The sequence below is a fragment of the Arabidopsis lyrata genome (genome assembly GCF_000004255.2).
Source record: "Arabidopsis lyrata subsp. lyrata unplaced genomic scaffold ARALYscaffold_3, whole genome shotgun sequence".
Lineage (NCBI taxonomy): Eukaryota > Viridiplantae > Streptophyta > Magnoliopsida > Brassicales > Brassicaceae > Arabidopsis > Arabidopsis lyrata.
This window is the reverse complement of record NW_003302553.1, coordinates 10,587,401-10,606,318: the sequence shown is the minus strand read 5'-3', so window position 1 is coordinate 10,606,318 and position 18,918 is coordinate 10,587,401. Positions and strand designations below refer to the sequence as shown.

The 18,918-nt window shown below is 32.9% G+C and overlaps 5 protein-coding genes and 2 long non-coding RNA genes across 9 annotated transcripts; 3 read left to right on the top strand and 4 right to left on the bottom strand.

The window, feature by feature from the left end:
• The first annotated feature begins 690 nt into the window (after nt 1–690).
• LOC9321624 (adenylosuccinate lyase) lies at nt 691–4,648 on the top strand. The gene is given in 16 exon segments (XM_021032425.1): nt 691–802; nt 920–1,000; nt 1,003–1,118; nt 1,234–1,386; nt 1,579–1,794; nt 1,886–2,068; nt 2,175–2,396; nt 2,493–2,609; nt 2,695–2,838; nt 2,935–3,036; nt 3,102–3,170; nt 3,250–3,676; nt 3,761–3,790; nt 3,891–3,998; nt 4,091–4,116; nt 4,313–4,648. Coding segments are annotated over 11 exon segments (1,584 nt in total). The 5' UTR covers nt 691–802; nt 920–957; the 3' UTR covers nt 3,469–3,676; nt 3,761–3,790; nt 3,891–3,998; nt 4,091–4,116; nt 4,313–4,648.
• Nucleotides 4,649–5,074: 426 nt separating this feature from the next.
• LOC9319478 (CASP-like protein 5B3) lies at nt 5,075–6,608 on the bottom strand. Its single transcript, XM_002883365.2, has 3 exons — nt 6,119–6,608; nt 5,522–5,654; nt 5,075–5,446 (listed from the first exon to the last, which is right to left on the bottom strand). The coding sequence occupies exons 1-3, from the start codon at nt 6,247–6,249 to the stop codon at nt 5,252–5,254; spliced, it is 459 nt and encodes a 152-aa protein (XP_002883411.1). The 5' UTR covers nt 6,250–6,608; the 3' UTR covers nt 5,075–5,251.
• A 1,408-nt stretch (nt 6,609–8,016) lies between these two features.
• LOC9319477 lies at nt 8,017–9,616 on the bottom strand. The gene is made up of 7 exons (XM_021033055.1): nt 9,326–9,616; nt 9,164–9,227; nt 8,978–9,066; nt 8,784–8,883; nt 8,564–8,668; nt 8,411–8,485; nt 8,017–8,311 (listed from the first exon to the last, which is right to left on the bottom strand). Exons 1-7 carry the CDS (start codon nt 9,442–9,444, stop codon nt 8,213–8,215), a joined length of 651 nt encoding a protein of 216 aa, XP_020888714.1. The 5' UTR covers nt 9,445–9,616; the 3' UTR covers nt 8,017–8,212.
• Nucleotides 9,617–10,453: 837 nt separating this feature from the next.
• On the bottom strand, nt 10,454–12,107 carry LOC9321623. Its single transcript, XM_002883363.2, has 6 exons — nt 11,999–12,107; nt 11,775–11,914; nt 11,298–11,463; nt 11,021–11,119; nt 10,832–10,930; nt 10,454–10,751 (listed from the first exon to the last, which is right to left on the bottom strand). Exons 2-6 carry the CDS (start codon nt 11,891–11,893, stop codon nt 10,581–10,583), a joined length of 654 nt encoding a protein of 217 aa, XP_002883409.1. The 5' UTR covers nt 11,894–11,914; nt 11,999–12,107; the 3' UTR covers nt 10,454–10,580.
• Nucleotides 12,108–12,576: 469 nt separating this feature from the next.
• On the top strand, nt 12,577–14,873 carry LOC9321622. Its single transcript, XM_002885510.2, has 6 exons — nt 12,577–12,601; nt 13,557–13,620; nt 13,909–14,058; nt 14,143–14,359; nt 14,445–14,507; nt 14,592–14,873. The coding sequence occupies exons 3-6, from the start codon at nt 13,934–13,936 to the stop codon at nt 14,694–14,696; spliced, it is 510 nt and encodes a 169-aa protein (XP_002885556.1). The 5' UTR covers nt 12,577–12,601; nt 13,557–13,620; nt 13,909–13,933; the 3' UTR covers nt 14,697–14,873.
• A 561-nt stretch (nt 14,874–15,434) lies between these two features.
• LOC110230412 lies at nt 15,435–17,084 on the bottom strand. 2 transcript variants are annotated; one of them, XR_002333519.1, is made up of 5 exons: nt 16,975–17,084; nt 16,584–16,662; nt 16,041–16,097; nt 15,904–15,962; nt 15,435–15,708 (listed from the first exon to the last, which is right to left on the bottom strand). It is a non-coding gene; the product is annotated as an uncharacterized LOC110230412 (long non-coding RNA). The 2 variants fall into 2 exon arrangements; XR_002333518.1 differs by having other exon boundaries at nt 15,435–15,962.
• A 776-nt stretch (nt 17,085–17,860) lies between these two features.
• Nucleotides 17,861–18,611, top strand: LOC110229764. Of its 2 annotated transcripts, none has more exons than XR_002333163.1 (2): nt 17,861–18,103; nt 18,372–18,611. It is a non-coding gene; the product is annotated as an uncharacterized LOC110229764 (long non-coding RNA). The 2 variants fall into 2 exon arrangements; XR_002333162.1 differs by having other exon boundaries at nt 18,358–18,611.
• The last annotated feature ends 307 nt before the right edge of the window (nt 18,612–18,918 follow it).

Genomic DNA, 18,918 nt, shown 5'->3' with positions numbered 1-18,918 from the left:
CGCAAAAAAAATTTTTTGGCGGGAAAATTTTTTGGCGGGAAAAAATTTTACGGGAAAAATTTACAAGGTATTTTAAAGGTTTTTTACAAGTGTTTTGGCGGGAAAAATTGAGGGATCACTTTTCCCGCCAAAAAATATTTTGTATTTTGTGGATCTAATTTTGTTATATTTGTGATATCTTTTATTAAAAGAAGGGTAATTTAGTCATTTTGTACATAAAAAGGGGTATTTTTAAAAATGGACAGCCAAAGGGGGCATTTTTGAAAAGGGGTATTGAAAAAGGGGCATTTTTGTGAGTCTTATATGATATTATATATATTTGTAATATATATATATATTTATAAATATATATTTACCGTATATATCCTGTATATACAGCTGGATATACATTTAAGCGATATACGGTGATCCACCGCCTAACGTATTTTAGAACTGGGTTTAAGTGATGGACAAAGTAATCGGAATCTCCTAAAACCCTAAATACTAATTTATCGGCGGTACATTTTTCTGGGATAAAAAACCGAACCGAGGTTTATAGATTTCGGTTCGTATTCGGTTATTAGGGAAAAACCGATGGACAGCTTCTAGAATTAAAATCGGTTATCGGTTAGTTCGGTTAGTTCGGTTCGGTTCGCTTGAAACGAACGGTTCAACCAAACTAAATCTAAACCCTAATAACATTTTTCACCATGGTTCACTTAAGCCCCTTGTGTTGTCTTCGCATCGACGGAACGGAAGTAGAACTTTCCGACCAATCTCGAAGATTGTCTGCGAATCAAAATAGTTCTTAAATATCTCCAAGGTAAATCAATTATGTTGAATTCAAGTTTCAATCTTTGAAATCTCCAATTTGACTCAGTGACTGATATTTGTGCTTTGAGTGAGTTGACTCACTTGGTGCTTGGATTCTGAAATCTAGGTTTAAAGTTTAAACACTGAGATCACTCTATATCACAAATGGAGCTCAATTTATCTTCGATGGCTTTAACAAACACCAAAATCTTATACCCACCAGAAGTTTCTTAAACCCATCAAAATCTCTGTGCCATCATCAGCTTCCAAGAGTTTCATTCTCTGTTTCTTCTCCGTATTCTCTCAAGCTAATGACTTCAAGAAAGGTGAAGCCTTTTCTAGTTTCAAGCCTATATTTTGTGGGTTTATGCTCTAATGCTGTGTTTTGGATGTAATCTGATGTTTTCCGATACCAATTGACGGTAAATGAATATACTTTAGGTTATAGCAATGGCTGGTGCAAGTTCCAGAGACTTGGAGATGTCGAATTTAACAGCATTATCGCCTTTGGATGGACGTTACTGGGGGAAAGTTAAGGAATTGGCTTCTTCTATGAGTGAGTTTGGATTGATCTATTTCCGTGTACTTGTCGAGGTACTTCCTTCTGATATTAACTCTTTTTGTTACCTATCAAGTGAAGGGTTATGATCTGATTCATTGATTGAGACGATTATGATTGGGAAGATTGGTTTTCTTCTTCTTTGGTGGAGGAAGCATGTGAGAGTAGTTTAAATGACTGTTCTAATGCTAAAGCTTTTCTTGTTTTTTCTTTTATATTTTTGCTAGATCAAATGGCTTCTTAAGCTTTCAAATATTCCTCAAGTCACTGAAGTTCCAAGCTTTAGCAAAGAAGCTCAGATTTACTTGCATGGCATAATCGATGGATTTAGCATGGATGATGCATTGGAAGTTAAGAAGATCGAGAAAGTAACAAATCACGATGTGAAAGCAGTGGAGTATTTCTTGAAACAAAAATGTGAATCACATCCAGAGATTGCTAAGGTCTAGAAACTATTCTCTCACTCCTAAGTTCTAAGGGTTTGGTTGCTTGGATTCCCTGTAACTAAATCTCTCGTCTTTTTTACCGAGTTAGGTTCTTGAGTTTTTCCATTTCGCTTGCACGTCTGAGGACATCAACAATCTTTCCCATGCTTTGATGCTTCAAGAAGCACTTAGTTCGGTTATACTTCCAGCCATGGATGAGCTGATCAAGTCTATCTCTCTGATGGCTAAGAGCTTTGCATATGTCCCCATGCTTTCACGTACTCATGGACAGGTAATGTCGAAAGAGAAGACTTTCACGGTGTTACGTTTCCCTTTTTAGCAGTTTTTCAGTTCTATCTATCTCTTTCTTAAACCAATGGTCATGAATTACAATGCAGCCAGCTTCACCTACAACTTTGGGGAAAGAAATGGCGATTTTTGCTGTGAGGTTAAGCGAAGAAAGGAGATATCTTTCAGAAACCAAGATTAAGGGGAAATTTGCGGGTGCTGTTGGGAACTACAACGCCCATATTTCTGCGTATTCTAATATCGACTGGCCTCATGTTGCAGAGGAGTTTGTTACATCTCTTGGATTAACATTTAACCCATACGTGACTCAGGTATATAGTTTCTCTTGATCAAATTTTCCTGGTGGAAGGATTTAGTTCGCATTTGTAAAGTTCCTCACTGGTTGATTGTTCTCGTGGTTTTTGCAGATTGAACCCCATGACTATATGGCTAGACTTTTTAATACAATTAGCCAATTCAACAATATCTTGATTGATTTTGACAGAGATATATGGAGCTACATATCTCTAGGGTACTTTAAGCAGGCAAGTGTTAACAAAAATGATTAAAAAAAATAAGTCGAGTCATTTGAATGGGAAAATCGTCTCATTGTTTGAAATTTTGATGCAGATAACTAAAGCGGGTGAAATCGGATCATCGACAATGCCTCACAAAGTGAATCCTATTGACTTTGAGAACAGTGAAGGGAATCTAGGTAAAGCAAATGCAGAGCTTGCTTTTCTCAGCATGAAGCTTCCCATTTCACGAATGCAGGTTTGAGCATTTTTTCATATTAAGTGTGTCCACTAGATTTTCCTAACAGTAATGGGGAAAAAGTAAGCCTGAAAATTTTAAATGTACAATCTGCAGCGTGATTTAACCGATTCAACTGTCTTGAGAAACATGGGTGGAGCTTTAGGACATTCTCTTCTGGCTTACAAGAGCGCGATACAGGGAATTGGGAAGCTTCAGGTATTATTTCCGTTGCCCTAAGAAAGGTCTCCACTTGTCAGAGACTAAGGATGATCTTGATATAGGTTAATGAAGCTCGGTTAAAAGAAGATTTGGATCATACTTGGGAAGTCCTCGCTGAACCGATACAAACTGTAAATTTCTGGAAACTTTCTAGTCTTCTATAATGATCAAGTTAGTCCATGTATTGCTAATTGACGGAATAAAAAACAGGTGATGAGGAGATATGGTGTTCCAGAGCCGTATGAGAAGCTGAAGGAGCTAACAAGAGGAAGAGCTGTGAATGAAGAAAGCATTAGAAAGTTTATTACAGGTTTGGAATTGCCTGAAGAAGCAAAAGACCAACTTTTGAAGCTAACTCCACACACATATGTTGGCGCTGCTGCTGCATTGGCACTAGCCGTGGATGAAGCTGTGCACTTGGGACATTAATAATATGATCAAATCGGTGTAGATGATGCTGCTTGTTGTATTATGATTTTCTTTGCCCAAATCAAATGGGATAACAAGAATCAATTTTGACTTTCATTATAAAGTTTGCAGATTCTGACATTTTAAAACATATATTTATAGATGTCGAAAAGTTTTAAACATGAGATTGTTCTCTAATGAAACCACTGGCAAAGGATGGGACCAAAATGTAAGTTCTGCTAACAGTTTTGTTTCAATGAATTTGTTTTTCAAGATATTTTTTGAAAATGGAAACTTTGTTGCGTTTTTGCAGGAATGCAGAGGAATTATGGAGTTTTACTTGGTAATGCATCTGTTTATTATGCTTTATCCTTTGCTTTCTCTGGTCTTTGGATCTTGTGTTACTACAGTTAGTCAGTTCACATTATACGGATTCTTGAAAGGTGACAAACCTGATTTTCATGTCGCAATGCCGCCTGATAAAGCGAAACCGTTTTACGCCTCTTTAGTCGAGAAATTCCAGAAAGCATATAATCCCGATGCAGTAAAAGGTAAAACACACTCTCATTGATCTTTCTTGATCAAAACTTCACATTTTCTCCAGTCTTCTTGACTGAATTGGTTCCCTTTTTTTTTGAAACAGATGGTGTGTTTGGAGCTACGATGCAGGTAAGGAGATAAATCCTTTCAATAGCAAAGCTTAGTTCGTTATCTTGTGTGATTAAAACATGTTCTCTTGCTTATTACATTACTTTGATCATATTCAAAGGTCCATCTTGTACACGACGGTCCAGTCACGATGCAGCTCATAATCATTATGTATAGTATGTACTTATCTGATTTCTGGTCTAACTGTCTGGAATAGGCGGAGAAAAACGAATTATGGGAGGAAAAGCTGGTGTTGAAGGCGGATAAGGAGAAGGTGGTGCAACAGTTGAAATCTATGGCGTTTCCATCACCGGGTTTCATCCCCTCGCAGCATTCAGCAGCTTTCCATCCCAATAATATGCCGGTTTATTCGAGTTACAGTTACTATCCTCCAAACATGGCAATGTGGTCACCCTTACCTCCTGCTGACCGTGATACGGTCTCGTGATCACAAAAATCTTCCTCCTGTTGATTCATCATTGATCATAATCATCAATCGCTTAGGAATTTTGTTTCTTCAGATGATTCTTTATCAGTAGTTTTGCAGTAACCATTGGGAGATTAGATAATTTATCCTTAGGTGTTATTTTTGAATAAAATGTCTGAGTAACTTGTCAATTTTTTTCTGGTTTCTGTCTCTTGATTCAATGTAAAGGGGGAAATAGATCATTCGGAAATGTATTACACCAAATGTAGAAGAATGCAAAAAATCAAGGAGTATTTTGTAAATTACGCAAAGTTAGTTGTCCTTTATAGTGGGTCATAGTACAAGCATCTTAACCACTCATTTTTAAAACTCAATAATTCATAGCCGTTGGATCTTTGTCAAACCTGTAGCTTCAAAGCAAGGCAAAACCACCACCAACCGAATTTTGACATGTTTGTATTTTGTAATCATAAATAGTTTCGATCCAAAAACGCAACGTAAGATACTCTCTATTTTAGTACAATAATCCATAGTTGAAAATGTCCCACAGAATTTAATAAAAATGAGAGCATTTTTTCATAATTTCATAAACAAGAGTAATCTTTATACACTGAGAGTTTAAAAATGGTGTAATGGTATTCTATTAACAAAACAAAGAATCAAAAATCTCAAATGAGTTTTGTTTTTTCTATATATATGAAAATTGTACAGAGAGTTTTTCGGTTTTACTTACGCGGAAGCAAGTAACCAGAGTGTAGTAAGCGAAGAAATGGCGATTGTGATCCAACAAAGGAAAGCTAAAGCTACAGAGAGTTGGTATTTCCAACACTCTGCTTCAAAACTGCAGCTTCCTAAATCGCCAAAGTATAAAACCGTTATTCCCGCGGATGATGATGCTCCTGCTAGTGACAATGTCGATGTTACCTAAAACGGAAAGTACAAAAAATGATTAGCATTTTGATGATCTTTGTTTGAGAGAGAGAGAGGGTATACTCTTACCCAATCTCCAACTACAAATAGGCTGACTAAAACCGGACTAAGAAGCGTTTTCTTTCTCACTAAGGCGAATGTGTCTAGTATCGCAAGACCGAAACTCCATATGACTTGCAAACCCATTGCTGCAATTAGATAGCTGCAACCAAATCTTCCAGGTGTAAGAACAAATAGACAGTAACAAAACGAAGAGTCCACATTCTTTAACTCTACATATACTTGAGAATGAATGCTAAATTGTCACAGAATCAAACATTCAACATATCAGATGTTTTCAAGATCCTTGCACTTCAAAACAAGAAAAGAACTAAGCAGAAAATACAAAACCAATATCAAAAACTATCTTTCTCTAGATTGATTCACAATCATGAAGCATTACATGAATCAAGCCACACTTGTCTAACACAAGATCAGACTCAAACTCACTCAAAATTGCTTCAAAATCCTAAACACTAAATCCAGAGGTAACAAAAAGAGTCCAGATTCTGACACAACTTTCTCGGGATTGGATCTATACGATTCATCTAAAACTCCACACTAATCCAAGAACTCAATATCTTAAACTCTAATCAAACAGAACAAAAAAAAAAAAGATGACTTTACCAGAAAGCAGTGAAGCTGAAGAATCCACCAGAAGTAACCATATACGAAATCGAACCAGCAGCAAAAACACACTGAGAAATTCTTAAGACAAGACCAGTCAAAGTCCCTGGTGTTCCAGGGATATCTATCATTTCTCTTCCACAAGACACTCAAAACTCTCCAAATCAACACAAACCCAAATCGTGAATTATAGTCTTTATTACTTCTCCGAGATCAAAACTTCAAAAAACCAAACTTTCTTGAAACTCAGGCGATTTTTCCGGCGAGAAAACAATAAAGGTGAGATTTTTCGATTTTTTAGAGTATGAAATTGAGGAATCAGAGGAGAAGAATATGGAAAATTGAAGACTTTTTGTTTTTTTTTTTTTTTTTTCAACAGAGGGAGGGCACATAGAGAGGAGGAGAGAAGACGAAGAAGAACAAATGCGTAATTTTTATTTTTGTTAATTAGAAAGTGGAAATTTTTTTGAATAGTAAAATAGCTAATGGTGAAAGTGATGGACAAATATTTTTTTGTGTATTTTTTAATTCAAACTTTTGGCTCACTTTTTTCAATTAGGAAATTTATTTTTTAATGTTGATTGATTTCAATTAATTTTTTGTTTGATTAGGCTTTTTGGGTTTGTATGTTGTTGCTTATTGAGTGTTTTTTTTTTTTTTTTTTTTTTTTTCTCTTTTTAGTGTTGAACTATTTTATTACTTTTTTCTACTCAGCCAGAATATGTCCTACTTTTGGGCAAACTATACTGAAAAAATCACAACTTTTTGTTTTAATTAAAAGTGAAAATAATAGATAGTTTTTTTTTTTGTTTGGTAAGAATATTAGATAGTTTATCAATTATCACTAGTAAAACATCAAATTTTTCGACTAAAAAAAAACATCAATTTTTTTTTACTGAAACTTGAGAAACAAGAGAATAAGTAATATTGCTATTTTTTATACAAATAGTATAAGCAATATGCACATTATTTTTTATTTAATTAGTTTTTTAAAAAGCTTACCATATAGAAAGAAAAAAAAACATAAAAAAAAAGAGAATTTATTGTAAATAGCCATGAATTCAAAAAGAATTAAGAAAATAGTCATGGGCTACAGTACTTTATCTGTTGGATGTCGGAAAACACGTGTAATTACACACATGCCCTTTATAACATGTTTTTTTCTCGAATTACATGTGATAGAATAATATATCTTTTTTTATCATATTATTTTCCGGTTTTACACGTTATTTATAAAGAGCACATGATATTTTTTGAAAAAACACTCTATTCAGTTTAATATCTTTCTCTATCATGTTATTTTATAGTAATACACGTTTTTTTATTATGATCACATGTAATTTTCTTTAAAAAAAGATTCTTATTTTCTAGTAATTCACCGTTTTTATTAAGATCACATGTTATTTCTTTGAAAAAACACTCTATTCAGTTTAATATCATTCGCTATCATGTTATTTTGTAGTAATACATGTTTTTAATTATGATCACATGTAATTTCTTTAAAAAACGATTCTTATTTTCTAGTAATTCACGGTTTTTATTAAGATCACATGTTATTTCTTTATAAAAAGATTCTATTCAAGTTTAATTTTCCCGTAACAATGTTTTTTTTAAAAAAAATACTACGTAACAATGTTTTTTCTTAAAAATTCACTATGTTTTTTTAAATAGCATGTATTTTAGTTAAATATAACATGTGAAATTTAGATCTTACGTGCTATTTTGAAAAATATCACGAAACAATGTCGCCTACTGTAGATTTCAAAACAAACGGAGGATGGTTTTGTTATTTCACCTCTTCAGACAAGATGGGTCCATGCTGTTTTCCGACAGAATTTTCTCTCTCTGCTAGTTTCTTAATTTATGTGTCAAATTTGGCTAGTCTGTAATATTACCCTAAAAAAAACTAAATCAAATGATCCGAAGGAAATTTGAATTTGTTCGGGAAATGAAAATACAACATCATAATCAAATACAAGCTATTTATTCATAGCCAAAAGAAAAAACTCACAAATCTTCAAAAGAAACTAAAAATTATTGAAAAACAAAGAAATCACTTGTTGATTGAGACACAAGTAAATAAGCCAAACTGGATCAGTTAGTTTTTTGCTTCTTGGACGTCTTCTTGATGAGCACCCCATGCCTATGTTTCATCGCCATGAAGCACGCCAATGCAGCTACTATTCCAACACCCTGAAAATAATAGACAACAAATTTCAGTTTCCGATAATTTCATCTGAATTATTACTTTCTTAATGTTTAATTAACTATTCTTGTTTAAGTTATCAATACCTTAATAAACCTAATGAACAATGTGTTAAACTCGCTTGGTGTGAATAGAGGATTCGAGATGGCTAGTCTTGCAATCTGCAAAAACATAACCATTAAGAAGAATATGTAAAAGCAATGGCATAATAATAATTGTTATCTAGTCTGATTTATTACCTCGTTAAGCTGATCGCAGAATTTCTGGCGCGATTCTTCGTTAACCATAGAGGTATAGAGGCTCATGGCCACTCCATCATCTGCTGACACCGTCTCATTCACAAACTAATCATATATATATCAGATGTGTTATATACTTATATATAATCATATATTACCAATAATAATCACAAATATACTGATTATGGTTACACTTTAAGCCATGGATCGGGTTGCTTACCTCTTTGAACTTTGTGTAGAAAATGGTGAAATGGTCTCTATCAAAATCGCGATTGTAGAAATCGTACAATATCGGACTCAAAATGGCTTGGTATACAAGCTATAAGATCAAACCATATGCAAGATTTTAGTAATTTCGTTTATTCTTTCAATATTAAACCTAAGAATTCGAAAGAGAGGTAGATTAATATACCAAAAGGCGAAGCTCCTAGGTAGGTGTTGAAGATGAATAAGATCCCTCCAATAAACTTCATCATTATACCAAGAGAAACTATGTACTTTGCCTACAATTTTTTTTTTATTAATCATAACGCAAATGAACAAAACATAAATTAACTTGGTTGTGTTTAGTTAACGCTTTGGTATGATAAAATGTTTTACCTGGTTCTCAAAGAAACCAAGTTTTGGTCTTAACTCATCGGCAGCTACTCCGAAACCATAATACCTTAACAAACAAAAAAACCATGAAAATATAAAAATCACTAGCTAGCTTTAAGAAACAACAACATATGTCATTCAGATCTAACAATTTCACTAGCTTACTCTCTCCAAGCAGACACGATGAACGCAGTTGCAAAGACAACTCGACCGGCAGGCATAAGAAACGGCATTTTCTCTATCTTTCTTCCATATCTAACCACCGATTCTTGGGTTTTCTCCATGTTTTTTTTCTTAAAATTAAGGAAGATTATTAAGTGTATATCTATGTGTGTTTAAATGTATGAGACAGACGAAGAGAATTTGCTACGAAGGAAGATGATAAAGTCCTTAGATCACCAAGGAGACGACTAGATGGTAGATGATGGAATAATTGAATAATTCAATACACAAACTATAGGTTATATGATTATATAAAAGGAAGACGAATAACAAACACCTATTAAAAATGACTAATCTTTATGTCAAGAAATAACATATTGTTTAAAATACTACAACTTGTAATATAATTACTGACTTTCGAATATGTGAAAACAAAGACCTTCTGTGTCCTCATCATAATAAGAAAGACTTGAACGTTTAAACCTTTTTAATAATGTGTATTTTAAAGAAAATTTACAGTTATGCGAATGCTAAATTAGTTTTTACCAAAGTTGACTTGCCTTATAAAACGACCGGAACTCTTTTTATTATTTTTTGGATCAGAACGACCGGAACTTGCATTATTTCCGATTACAATATTTTTTTTTTTTTGAATTCCAGAAAGTTCTTGGCCAAAGCCCGTAATTTCTGCATGCTCGAAACCACAGTATGTAATATTAGTTTCGTCCTAAGCGTCACTCGAACCGGCGACCTTTAAGCTTTGCTTAGGATCTTTACCAGTTGAGCTAACGACACTTGGTGATTACAATTTTATTTAGGGTGAATCGTTGGACATACCAAATGTCTTTCTTGTTTAACCGGTTAAAAGTCAATGTATTAAGGATAACTATCGGGACTCTCACGTTTTGTAGATCTACAACAAATATTATCAAGTTTTGTCTAGTTTTGGTTTCGAAAAATTGTGAAAAAGTCATTAAAATATGTTTACTTGCTTGTTATCGACTAGGCTAGTAGCCTAGAACGTGAACAGTTGTGCTAATGTGGTCAATTATATATTCGGCTACAACTTCTAATAAATAAATTTAGTCATATTGTTTTTGTTTAGTATTTTGAACTTTTCAACTACATGAATTATTTATAGCTCTATATATTATTCAAGACCGAAGTAATAAAGGTAATGTAATTGTTCATTTGTCAAAAGATGATTCTAGTTCAATATCACATAGAGATAAAGCATTTGTAATGGCTTTTTTATTTTTCAATCAGTTTTAACTTTGGATTGGTTCTTGGCTTTGTTGAGACGATGCTTCATATCCAAGAAAAAGAGCAATGCTCCTACTACGGCCAATCCCTTGACGAAGCTTAAGAGCCGACGAAGAAACTCATTATGTCCGAACAATGCAGGGTTTGTCATTGCGTGATCCGCAAGCTACACAACACACATTAACTCAATCATCACACAGTGTTCACAAGCTATACAATTATTACATGTAGGCCTCAATAACGTACCTCACGGAATTTTGATTTGACTTGCTCTATTTGCTGCTCGTCAAAGTCTGATTTGTAGAAGTTGTATGCAGTATTGTACGACACTGTTTCGTTCAGAATCTGACAAACAAACCAGGAGACAAAACAAAGAACAAATGAGCTGCTAAAGAAAACTAGTTCCACAAAAAGAAGAAATAGAGGCTGTTATACCCTTTTGAGTTTGAGATAGAGCAGTCCAAATTCTTCAGTGTCGATATGATGATTGTAGAAATCATGATGAATCATTGTAGCAATACCTTGGTACATAAGCTATATGCACCCAAAAGAGACATATTGATTTGGAATGGGACACAAAGCATAAGATCTATAAGTGATGCAACATATAATTACAATAACTGTATATTATTCTTATAACTATTTCAATGTTTTAGTATTTAGTTTCATTAGGTTTCAAGCTTTCCTAAAAATAAAGTGTTCATGTTAGTACCAAGAGAAAGGCTCCAGAGAAGCTGCCATAGATGAAGATAAGTCCTCCAAGAGTTCTCACTATGATACTAACTGTCATAAGATACTTAATCTGGTCCCCTGAATAGCCAAACTTTGGGCTCCAATAATCTTCTGTTCCTATCCAGTTGGCTCTGAGCTCCATATAACTAAATATAATAAAGAAAAGAATCCTACTTGTTTAGTTTAATCATCAACTGAGAGAAATATTATATATATATATATATATATATATATATCAAGAACCTCCTTATTTATTTTTGTTTTTTATTTTTATTTATTTATTTTCAAGAACCTCCTTGTTGTTAAAAACAGAGGAGTCTATGGTGCCTAAGAATCATTCAATTACAAATCATATTTAAATGTTTATATATACATGAATTCTAGAAGTCATCAGAACCCATTATTCTGACTTAGATCTATTTGAATTCCAAGTAAGAATCAGAATGATGTTTCTTACTCATGCCAAGCAGAGAGGAAGAAGGAGGAGGCAAAGAGAGATCTTCCAATAGTTTCAACATGAGGGAAAGAAGCAACTTTTTTTCCAAATTTGTTCACTTTTCTTTGCACAACATCCATCTCCGATTCTTACTTTGTACCCTGAAAAACAAGCTAGAAGAAGATGATGATCCAGAAAGAAAAAAGTTTGGAATTTTAAAAGATTTTGTAGAAACAAAGCCTTACTCTTTCAAGACTAATTCGGTTTGGTGATGAAAAGATGATGAATTTGAAGATTTGGTCTTCTTTCCGGAGAAAAGAATGGATGCACGTTGTTTTTTTTTTTTTTTTCAAGCTTCTTGATATTTAAGAAAATTTAGATTAATTACATCAAGAACATTAAAAAAAAATATGAAAACAATAGTTAAAGGATGTGCATAGCATATTTCATTGACATCTGTATAGGTGCATACCTGTCCTCTTATTTTATTTTACACATATGTTTATGAGTACTATTTTATTAGCCTATACCATGTTATGTCTCGTTTGTACTTGGTGTGGTATAATTCCAATTCATCACATACGGAAAAGATGGCTCTCTTGACACTTATCTTAGGGATTGGACACTTGGCTATATAACTTGGCAAGAGTAGGGACACCTGTCAAAACAGTTTACAACAAAACCAAATCATTCGTATCTTTTTAAGGTTAAAGAGGGATTGATTGAGGTCAGAGAGCAGAGGTCATTGAAGGGTTTGGTTGAGAAATAGAAATAAACGAAGTAGAGAGATGTGTATTTACTTAGGTGACAAAGAAGAGTCATTCATAAGGGGAGGAGAACACTTGACGGTAATTTCCACTACAAAAAATCATCCATTGCTTATGAAGTTGTAGGTAAATTATTGATCCGATATTGTAACATGATTTTGTTTTTGTTTTTGTTAATTTATGTTTCCTGATAATGGTTAATTTCTGGTCAATGTAGTTTGGTAATTAAGAAGTCCGAGACCACGTTGATCACATGATCACATTAATGTCACTAATAAGCATTTTCTTCTTACCTAATCATAAATTAATGACAAATAATACACCTAACTATTCTTCTATTAATATTAACAATATGCTCATATATATTAGCTTGCTTCTATAAACACACTTTTTATGATTTAATCATTTACATTCAATAACAAAAAAACTGGTGTCAAAATGTTTATGTTTCCACTGACTTTTCTGAAAATATTTACCATATGATGGTTATTACTTGGTACCTCAACAGGATTGTACGTTTCTTATGATGATTTTTTCCTTCTGTTTTTTGGTTATTCCAAACGAAACTTCAGGAAGAGATCATATGTGGGCGTTGGTTAATGGTTATCGTGTGAACCCCACTAAAACCAATAATGTCATTATTCATTAAACAGTATTATTATTCTTAAAAAATTTGGTAATGCACTGCACACCTGTAATGATGTATCATATATTCATATCATTATTTTTATTAATGGTCTACTTAATGCAAATTGTCTTCTTTTTTTTTTTGTAAACGTTGACTTTAAATACCCAATTCATGAATCTCACCTTCTCTAAGATAAAAATACATTTAAATCATTTCATACTGACCAAATTTTAAGTCTTTTGTTTAAATCAATTGGCAAACAAGCCGGGTCTGCGTGAATGATGATGGTCTTTGTTTATTACGACTGAAATGACTAACTCAAACCTCTACTTCGTCAATGGATTGTTTCTTTTTTATCCATCTTAAAACATATTCTTTCTATTTATTTACTTCTTCTTATGAACACAGATTCATCGAAGCTTTAATCATATCACTTCCTTGATCGTTCGTTCATAGTTTGCTTTTGGAACAAGTAAGTATCTCTGCGCCATTAATCATCATGTGATTCTTGATTATTGTTTCCGATTAGTTCTTACATAGGATGATTCGATTACATAATATGTTTTGAAAACGTTACAGTTATAATTTCTGCGAAAATAAAATCAGTTTTATCTCTTGAGTTCTTTTCTTTTTTTTTTGTCTTAATATCCCTGACCTCAATATTCATGTAAACACTTGATTTCTCTGTTATGATTTGATGTTCTTCGAGAATACGTATTCAAATTCTGATCTAAATTTGCATTTTTTTTTAATATTATAGAAAACATTGACATTAGGAGCACAATATGAAGATGTCAATTAACAAGGTCAAGAGCATGATCTGCACAACCTTAACAAAGTCAATGCCAGCCATTGCCTTCTTTGGGAGAATGACATTTTCCTTTGTCTTTCTCATTACTGCTATCCAAGAGTAAGAAATATTAAAATAAATCTTTGATTCGGTTATCCGCTTATACATTCGAATCCCCAACGCTTGGTTTTCAACTCTGTTTAGTTATGCTGATCATTATGGCGATGGCGGGCCAATCGAGAAGACGATGGGACCAGCCGTGAACGTGTTGTCCAAATATGGTTCAAAGGCACTAACATTTTACTTTGGAATGCAAGTGGTCGCATTCGATGTTCGACTTATTGAGTTCGCACTCATAAGTGCAAAGGCAACCGGAGCTTTATGGTTCATCTTTGGACAATCCATCCCAGCTTACTTCTTGGTAAAAACATATATCCTTATCTTAAAAAATGTTTTTTCCTTCTTGATGAAGATTCTAATCTCAAGACATGTTTCGTTGATTTCAGCTCGCAACGCAAATTTTCTCAACTGTTATTCCTTTCCCTACCAACTTGAATGACTTCACTCAGGTTAAGCTTTGTTACCGCGTAAACCAATACATTGATTGATCACATGGTACTAGGTGATTAACAAAGATTGTGATTGATTTGCAGAACTTGACGTTAATCGGGGCGTTGCTATATTACATTGGATTGAAGCATACTATCGACAACCTCGATGAGGAACAGAAGAACAAGGAGAATGAGGCAGAAGGATGATAAGGCCTTAACTTCCAAAGCCAATGCCAAAGCAAACTGCAAGTGACAATTTCACAAACCCCATTGCTTTATTTGGATAGTTCCCATTATGTCTTTTCCTTTTATTTGTCTTTAATCAGACAACTATTTGAGCTTATGGTTTAGTAAGTAATATCACACTCCATCAATGTGTTTGTTTGCTGTTATGCTTCCTGGTTCATGCAGTGTATTGTTCACCTATGGACTATCGTTCAAGTACAAAGAAAGTGACATCAAGTACAATAGTAACAACAAAATTCTAAAAAATCAAATTTGTTACAAAAGACTATATGCCTTTGAACACTCACTAAACCGAAAATCTTCGTTTGATTTTACTTTTTCTGATTTTTTGTCAATTACAACAATACAACAGGCATCTTCAGATCATTAGATGCAAAAACATACTATAAAAATTTGTTTTATGAAATCAAAGAAGAGCAAAATTTAAGAATGCCAATGAATGAGATCATAATTTAACAAATGATAGATTCTTAACCAAGATCCATATTTTCTCTTCACAATCCTACTTTCTTTTTATATTTTCTCTTCAAATCCTACTTTCTTTTTATCATTCCGTTTCTTGTTTCCGTTAAGCGCAAACAAAGAGACAGATTTTTTTGTTCCATGATATTTTGTCATCTACTGGACCACAATTAACTGATCTATATATAAATCCAATTAACTCTATTGCAGAAGAAGGGATTCGAGAAGGTGGTGCCGGTTTTTGGTGGATTAATGTATGCTACTAGACCGCAAGCACGTTTCTTTTGTTATGTAATTCAACAAACTAAACAAAGGAGACGAAATTGAGATATATCATAAGTTGTATGATAACAAAGCTCAGGCACCAAAAAAAGAGTAAAAACCCTAAATCATTTTTCTTGTTGAAAATTTTATGGGTTCACACCTAGGGCATACGAGCTCTTCGACCACACCATCGTTCACCAAGAACAAGTCTTGTCATGGCTCTTTTCGTCTCGTGGATCAGTGGATGCTAAGGGCAGCGAATCAAAAGAAAAGCCGAAGAAAGAGTCGCCGTCACATGGATTTTTTGCGGTTTACGTTAGTCCCACATCTACTATACATTTTTGTAACAGTTTTAAGAAAAGCTAATCGGGTCGAATTTGTTTTAATTTTTTGACCCGGAATTGATTTGTTTTTGACCCGAAATAAGTGTCTCTAATCTTACCAAATTTTGTGATTTTGACCCGCATTCTCTCAATTGAATCCTACCATATTTGATGCTCCCTACATTCAAGGCCAAAAGACATTTACTTTCTCATATTTGAAAGATATGGAAAATATCTCAAATCTCACGGATCTTACCTTATTTCAGTTTTAACCAGAAATCAAACAAACGAATCCTCTCTTATTAGATACCACCTATATTCAAGCATTAATAATTTAGTTTCCCTAATCAATCCCATTTAAAGATACACAAAATATTTATAGTTATAACAATAGGTATAGATACTCTTGCCTATTAAAAACGACTGCGTGATAACTATAAGATTTTATCCACATTCTCTAAACTATCTACCTAGCATATTCTCTCTTATTCCAATTATAAAGATCACGAAATATATTCAATCCTTGCTCATCAAGATTTTCTTTTATTCACCTAAACCTAATGCATCCTACCAATTCAAACTATATAAATAGCCGCTCATTTTCATCTTTTCTATTCACACTATCTCTCATTTCCCGTTTGCATTATCAAAGAAAATTCTCTACCCTTACAGAAGTTCCTTCAGTAGTTTTTTGTTGTATTGAACATACAAGCTTCCTATTTAATATACACAGCAGGTTATAGACTTTCAAATCATATGTCCAAAATTGTTAATACCAAATTACAGTCTGAACTCTTACCTTCTCTTATTTTTTTTCTCGGTTATGATAAGTTTCTGAGTTCCACAAGCTTCAATGTATGAATCTACTATGTTTAATCCTATACAAATCAAGATCAATTGGTTAGCAAATCAGTACATTTGCTAAGTATAGCGACGTATGTAGGTTCAGCACATTGGAATCAATTCAATCACAAACAGTTACTGTAAATTGGTTTCAGAATCAGGTGGTCAATCGAATATTAATCCTTTCACTGTGATGCGATAGCTATTTTAACAAAACTAAGTTTCCAGACATCAAAATTTGGAACTTAAGAACTCGAGTTTGGAAATTAAGAGTCATGCATTAGAAGAACTAACAGAGAGAGTGGATCAGAATAGTAAAATGCAATTTAACTCAATACTTCAATCACCTTGATCATGTAGAACCGATTATCATCTCAGAAATCTTCGATAATCTCTCTGTTTCGATTTCAATTTCAGCTTATGAATCGAAAAAGGAAACGTAACAAAAATTGTCGATCGCTTTGTTTTTTGTTTTTTTTTCCTCTGATCTCAAATACCTAGTATGGGCTTCACGGTATACATCTTATTGGGCTGCTGTTTTTCTAATTGGGTTTCTGATCTACTTAACATGTTAATTATGTTATTAACCATGGGATAATATGATTCAAATTAATTAAAGACAAAGGGTTTGTTACTACAAAACAAACCTAATTTAAGTCAAAAAATTGTAAAAGACAAAATTATTGTATAATTGATTTTTTTTTTAAACAAATCCAACCAGGATGCAATCTACATTTATTTTAATTTATACTATGCTAAGTTTAAATAAGTAATATATTTTCAATCTATGTAAATTAAATAAATTTCATTTGAGCATTACATTACCAAAGTATACAAATTTACCTTCACCTTATCATAACCACGTACTAATACTCCAAATATCCATCTTACTACACACTGTATCTTTATACAATATCGGACATTTAAAAAATAAAATCTAATAAAATGAGCAGTAGTTAAAGTGTACCAATTTAATAATTTATACTGTTACTGTAAATTAGACGATTACTATAGTGTAACACTTATAAAAGGAAAACATATGAAACACTTATTAATATCGAAAACTAATCTAATTATACTAAATCAACAGTCACTTTTTCAATAACTGCAATACTATTTTTTTGACACGTGGCAAAACTCTTAAATTTTGCTTTCACTTTCCTAATCCTATTTTATTATTCTTAAAACAAATTTAAAACACGTGATCGCACCCACGCATCACGATCATTTTTTCGTCCACGATCTATTTATTTCTTTGGTTTTATAGCCACCAATGGATCAATCGTTAGCAAACTAACACAAACCTTAAGCTCTTTATTGTCTTTCTTCTTCGAATTCAAAACCTTGAGCTCTTTATTGTCTTTCTTCTTCGAATTCAAAACCTTGACCTGTACAGAGAACGAAAAATGTAAGATAAACATGTTGAGAAGAATATATGACGGGGGTACAAAGGCATTCTCCCATGAAATTACAAAAGTGAGTTATTTTGCATTTCATCTATGAGAAACTGTCAATGTTCCACATTTTTTTATGTATTGTTAAGCACCACATCGTTAAATGGAGAGAAACGTGAAGATGGATGATCGGTTTCATATATATGTTCTTACACGATTATATCAACAACACCTCTGCCTTTGCATCAATTTGTCTCTCTTTTCATCATTTTCATCATAAATAACAATGTAATTTGTCTCTTTTTTCATCAGTTTTTTATTTCAATCTTTTTGCAGAGTTTTGTGGCAAGATAAAATCAATCTCTTGCGCTCCTTTGGTTGAAGAGTTACCCAAATTTTAATGTACTTACAGGCGGTGGTTTGATACACTCTCTTTTTTTCAACTGTTCAAGTTATGAGTTTTTTGTCAATTACTTTAAGAATTCTTGATTACATAAATTGTTTTACTGATAAATTTTCTTGCCATTTGAATTTTTGTAATCCCAATCATCTGTATTTTTAATACTATTTGTTATTACATTTTGGTTAAACAAAATGAAAGATTATGTATATGATCTATGACCGTATACTGTTTGTTTTCTCTTTTTAACCTCTTTTACCGTTTATTTTCATTATCGTTTATTTTTATTTTGTTTTATTGTTAACTATTATTACACATACTTAATTACATATTTTAACCATAATAAGTAACACTTACATTTTATAATTTTCATACACAACCCAAAAAATAATTAAATTTTTATATTTATTAACATAATTAAATTTAAAACAGATGTGCCCCTGCATAGCAGGGGCTTAATACTAGTAACTCCATATAAATCATCACAACCATTCTAC

Bases quoted from the DNA above. Each gene is read 5' to 3' on its own strand.
- LOC9319478 (XM_002883365.2), bottom strand. From the start codon at position 6,249: ATGATAGATATCCCTGGAACACCAGGGACTTTGACTGGTCTTGTCTTA. The intron at 5,655-6,118 runs GTAAAGTCATCT...ATTTGGTTGCAG, and splicing joins TTCAGCTTCACTGCTTTCTG to CTATCTAATTGCAGCAATGG. The intron at 5,447-5,521 runs GTAAGAGTATAC...TTTCCGTTTTAG, and splicing joins TATTTGTAGTTGGAGATTGG to GTAACATCGACATTGTCACT.
- LOC9319477 (XM_021033055.1), bottom strand. From the start codon at position 9,444: ATGGAGAAAACCCAAGAATCGGTGGTTAGATATGGAAGAAAGATAGAG. The intron at 9,228-9,325 runs GTAAGCTAGTGA...TTGTTTGTTAAG, and splicing joins ATCGTGTCTGCTTGGAGAGA to GTATTATGGTTTCGGAGTAG. The intron at 9,067-9,163 runs GTAAAACATTTT...AAAAAATTGTAG, and splicing joins TTGGTTTCTTTGAGAACCAG to GCAAAGTACATAGTTTCTCT.
- LOC9321623 (XM_002883363.2), bottom strand. From the start codon at position 11,893: ATGGATGTTGTGCAAAGAAAAGTGAACAAATTTGGAAAAAAAGTTGCT. The intron at 10,931-11,020 runs GTATAACAGCCT...TTTGTTTGTCAG, and splicing joins TCTATCTCAAACTCAAAAGG to ATTCTGAACGAAACAGTGTC. The intron at 10,752-10,831 runs GTACGTTATTGA...TGTGTTGTGTAG, and splicing joins TCAAATCAAAATTCCGTGAG to CTTGCGGATCACGCAATGAC.
- LOC9321622 (XM_002885510.2), top strand. From the start codon at position 13,934: ATGAAGATGTCAATTAACAAGGTCAAGAGCATGATCTGCACAACCTTA. The intron at 14,059-14,142 runs GTAAGAAATATT...AACTCTGTTTAG, and splicing joins CTCATTACTGCTATCCAAGA to TTATGCTGATCATTATGGCG. The intron at 14,360-14,444 runs GTAAAAACATAT...CGTTGATTTCAG, and splicing joins CCATCCCAGCTTACTTCTTG to CTCGCAACGCAAATTTTCTC.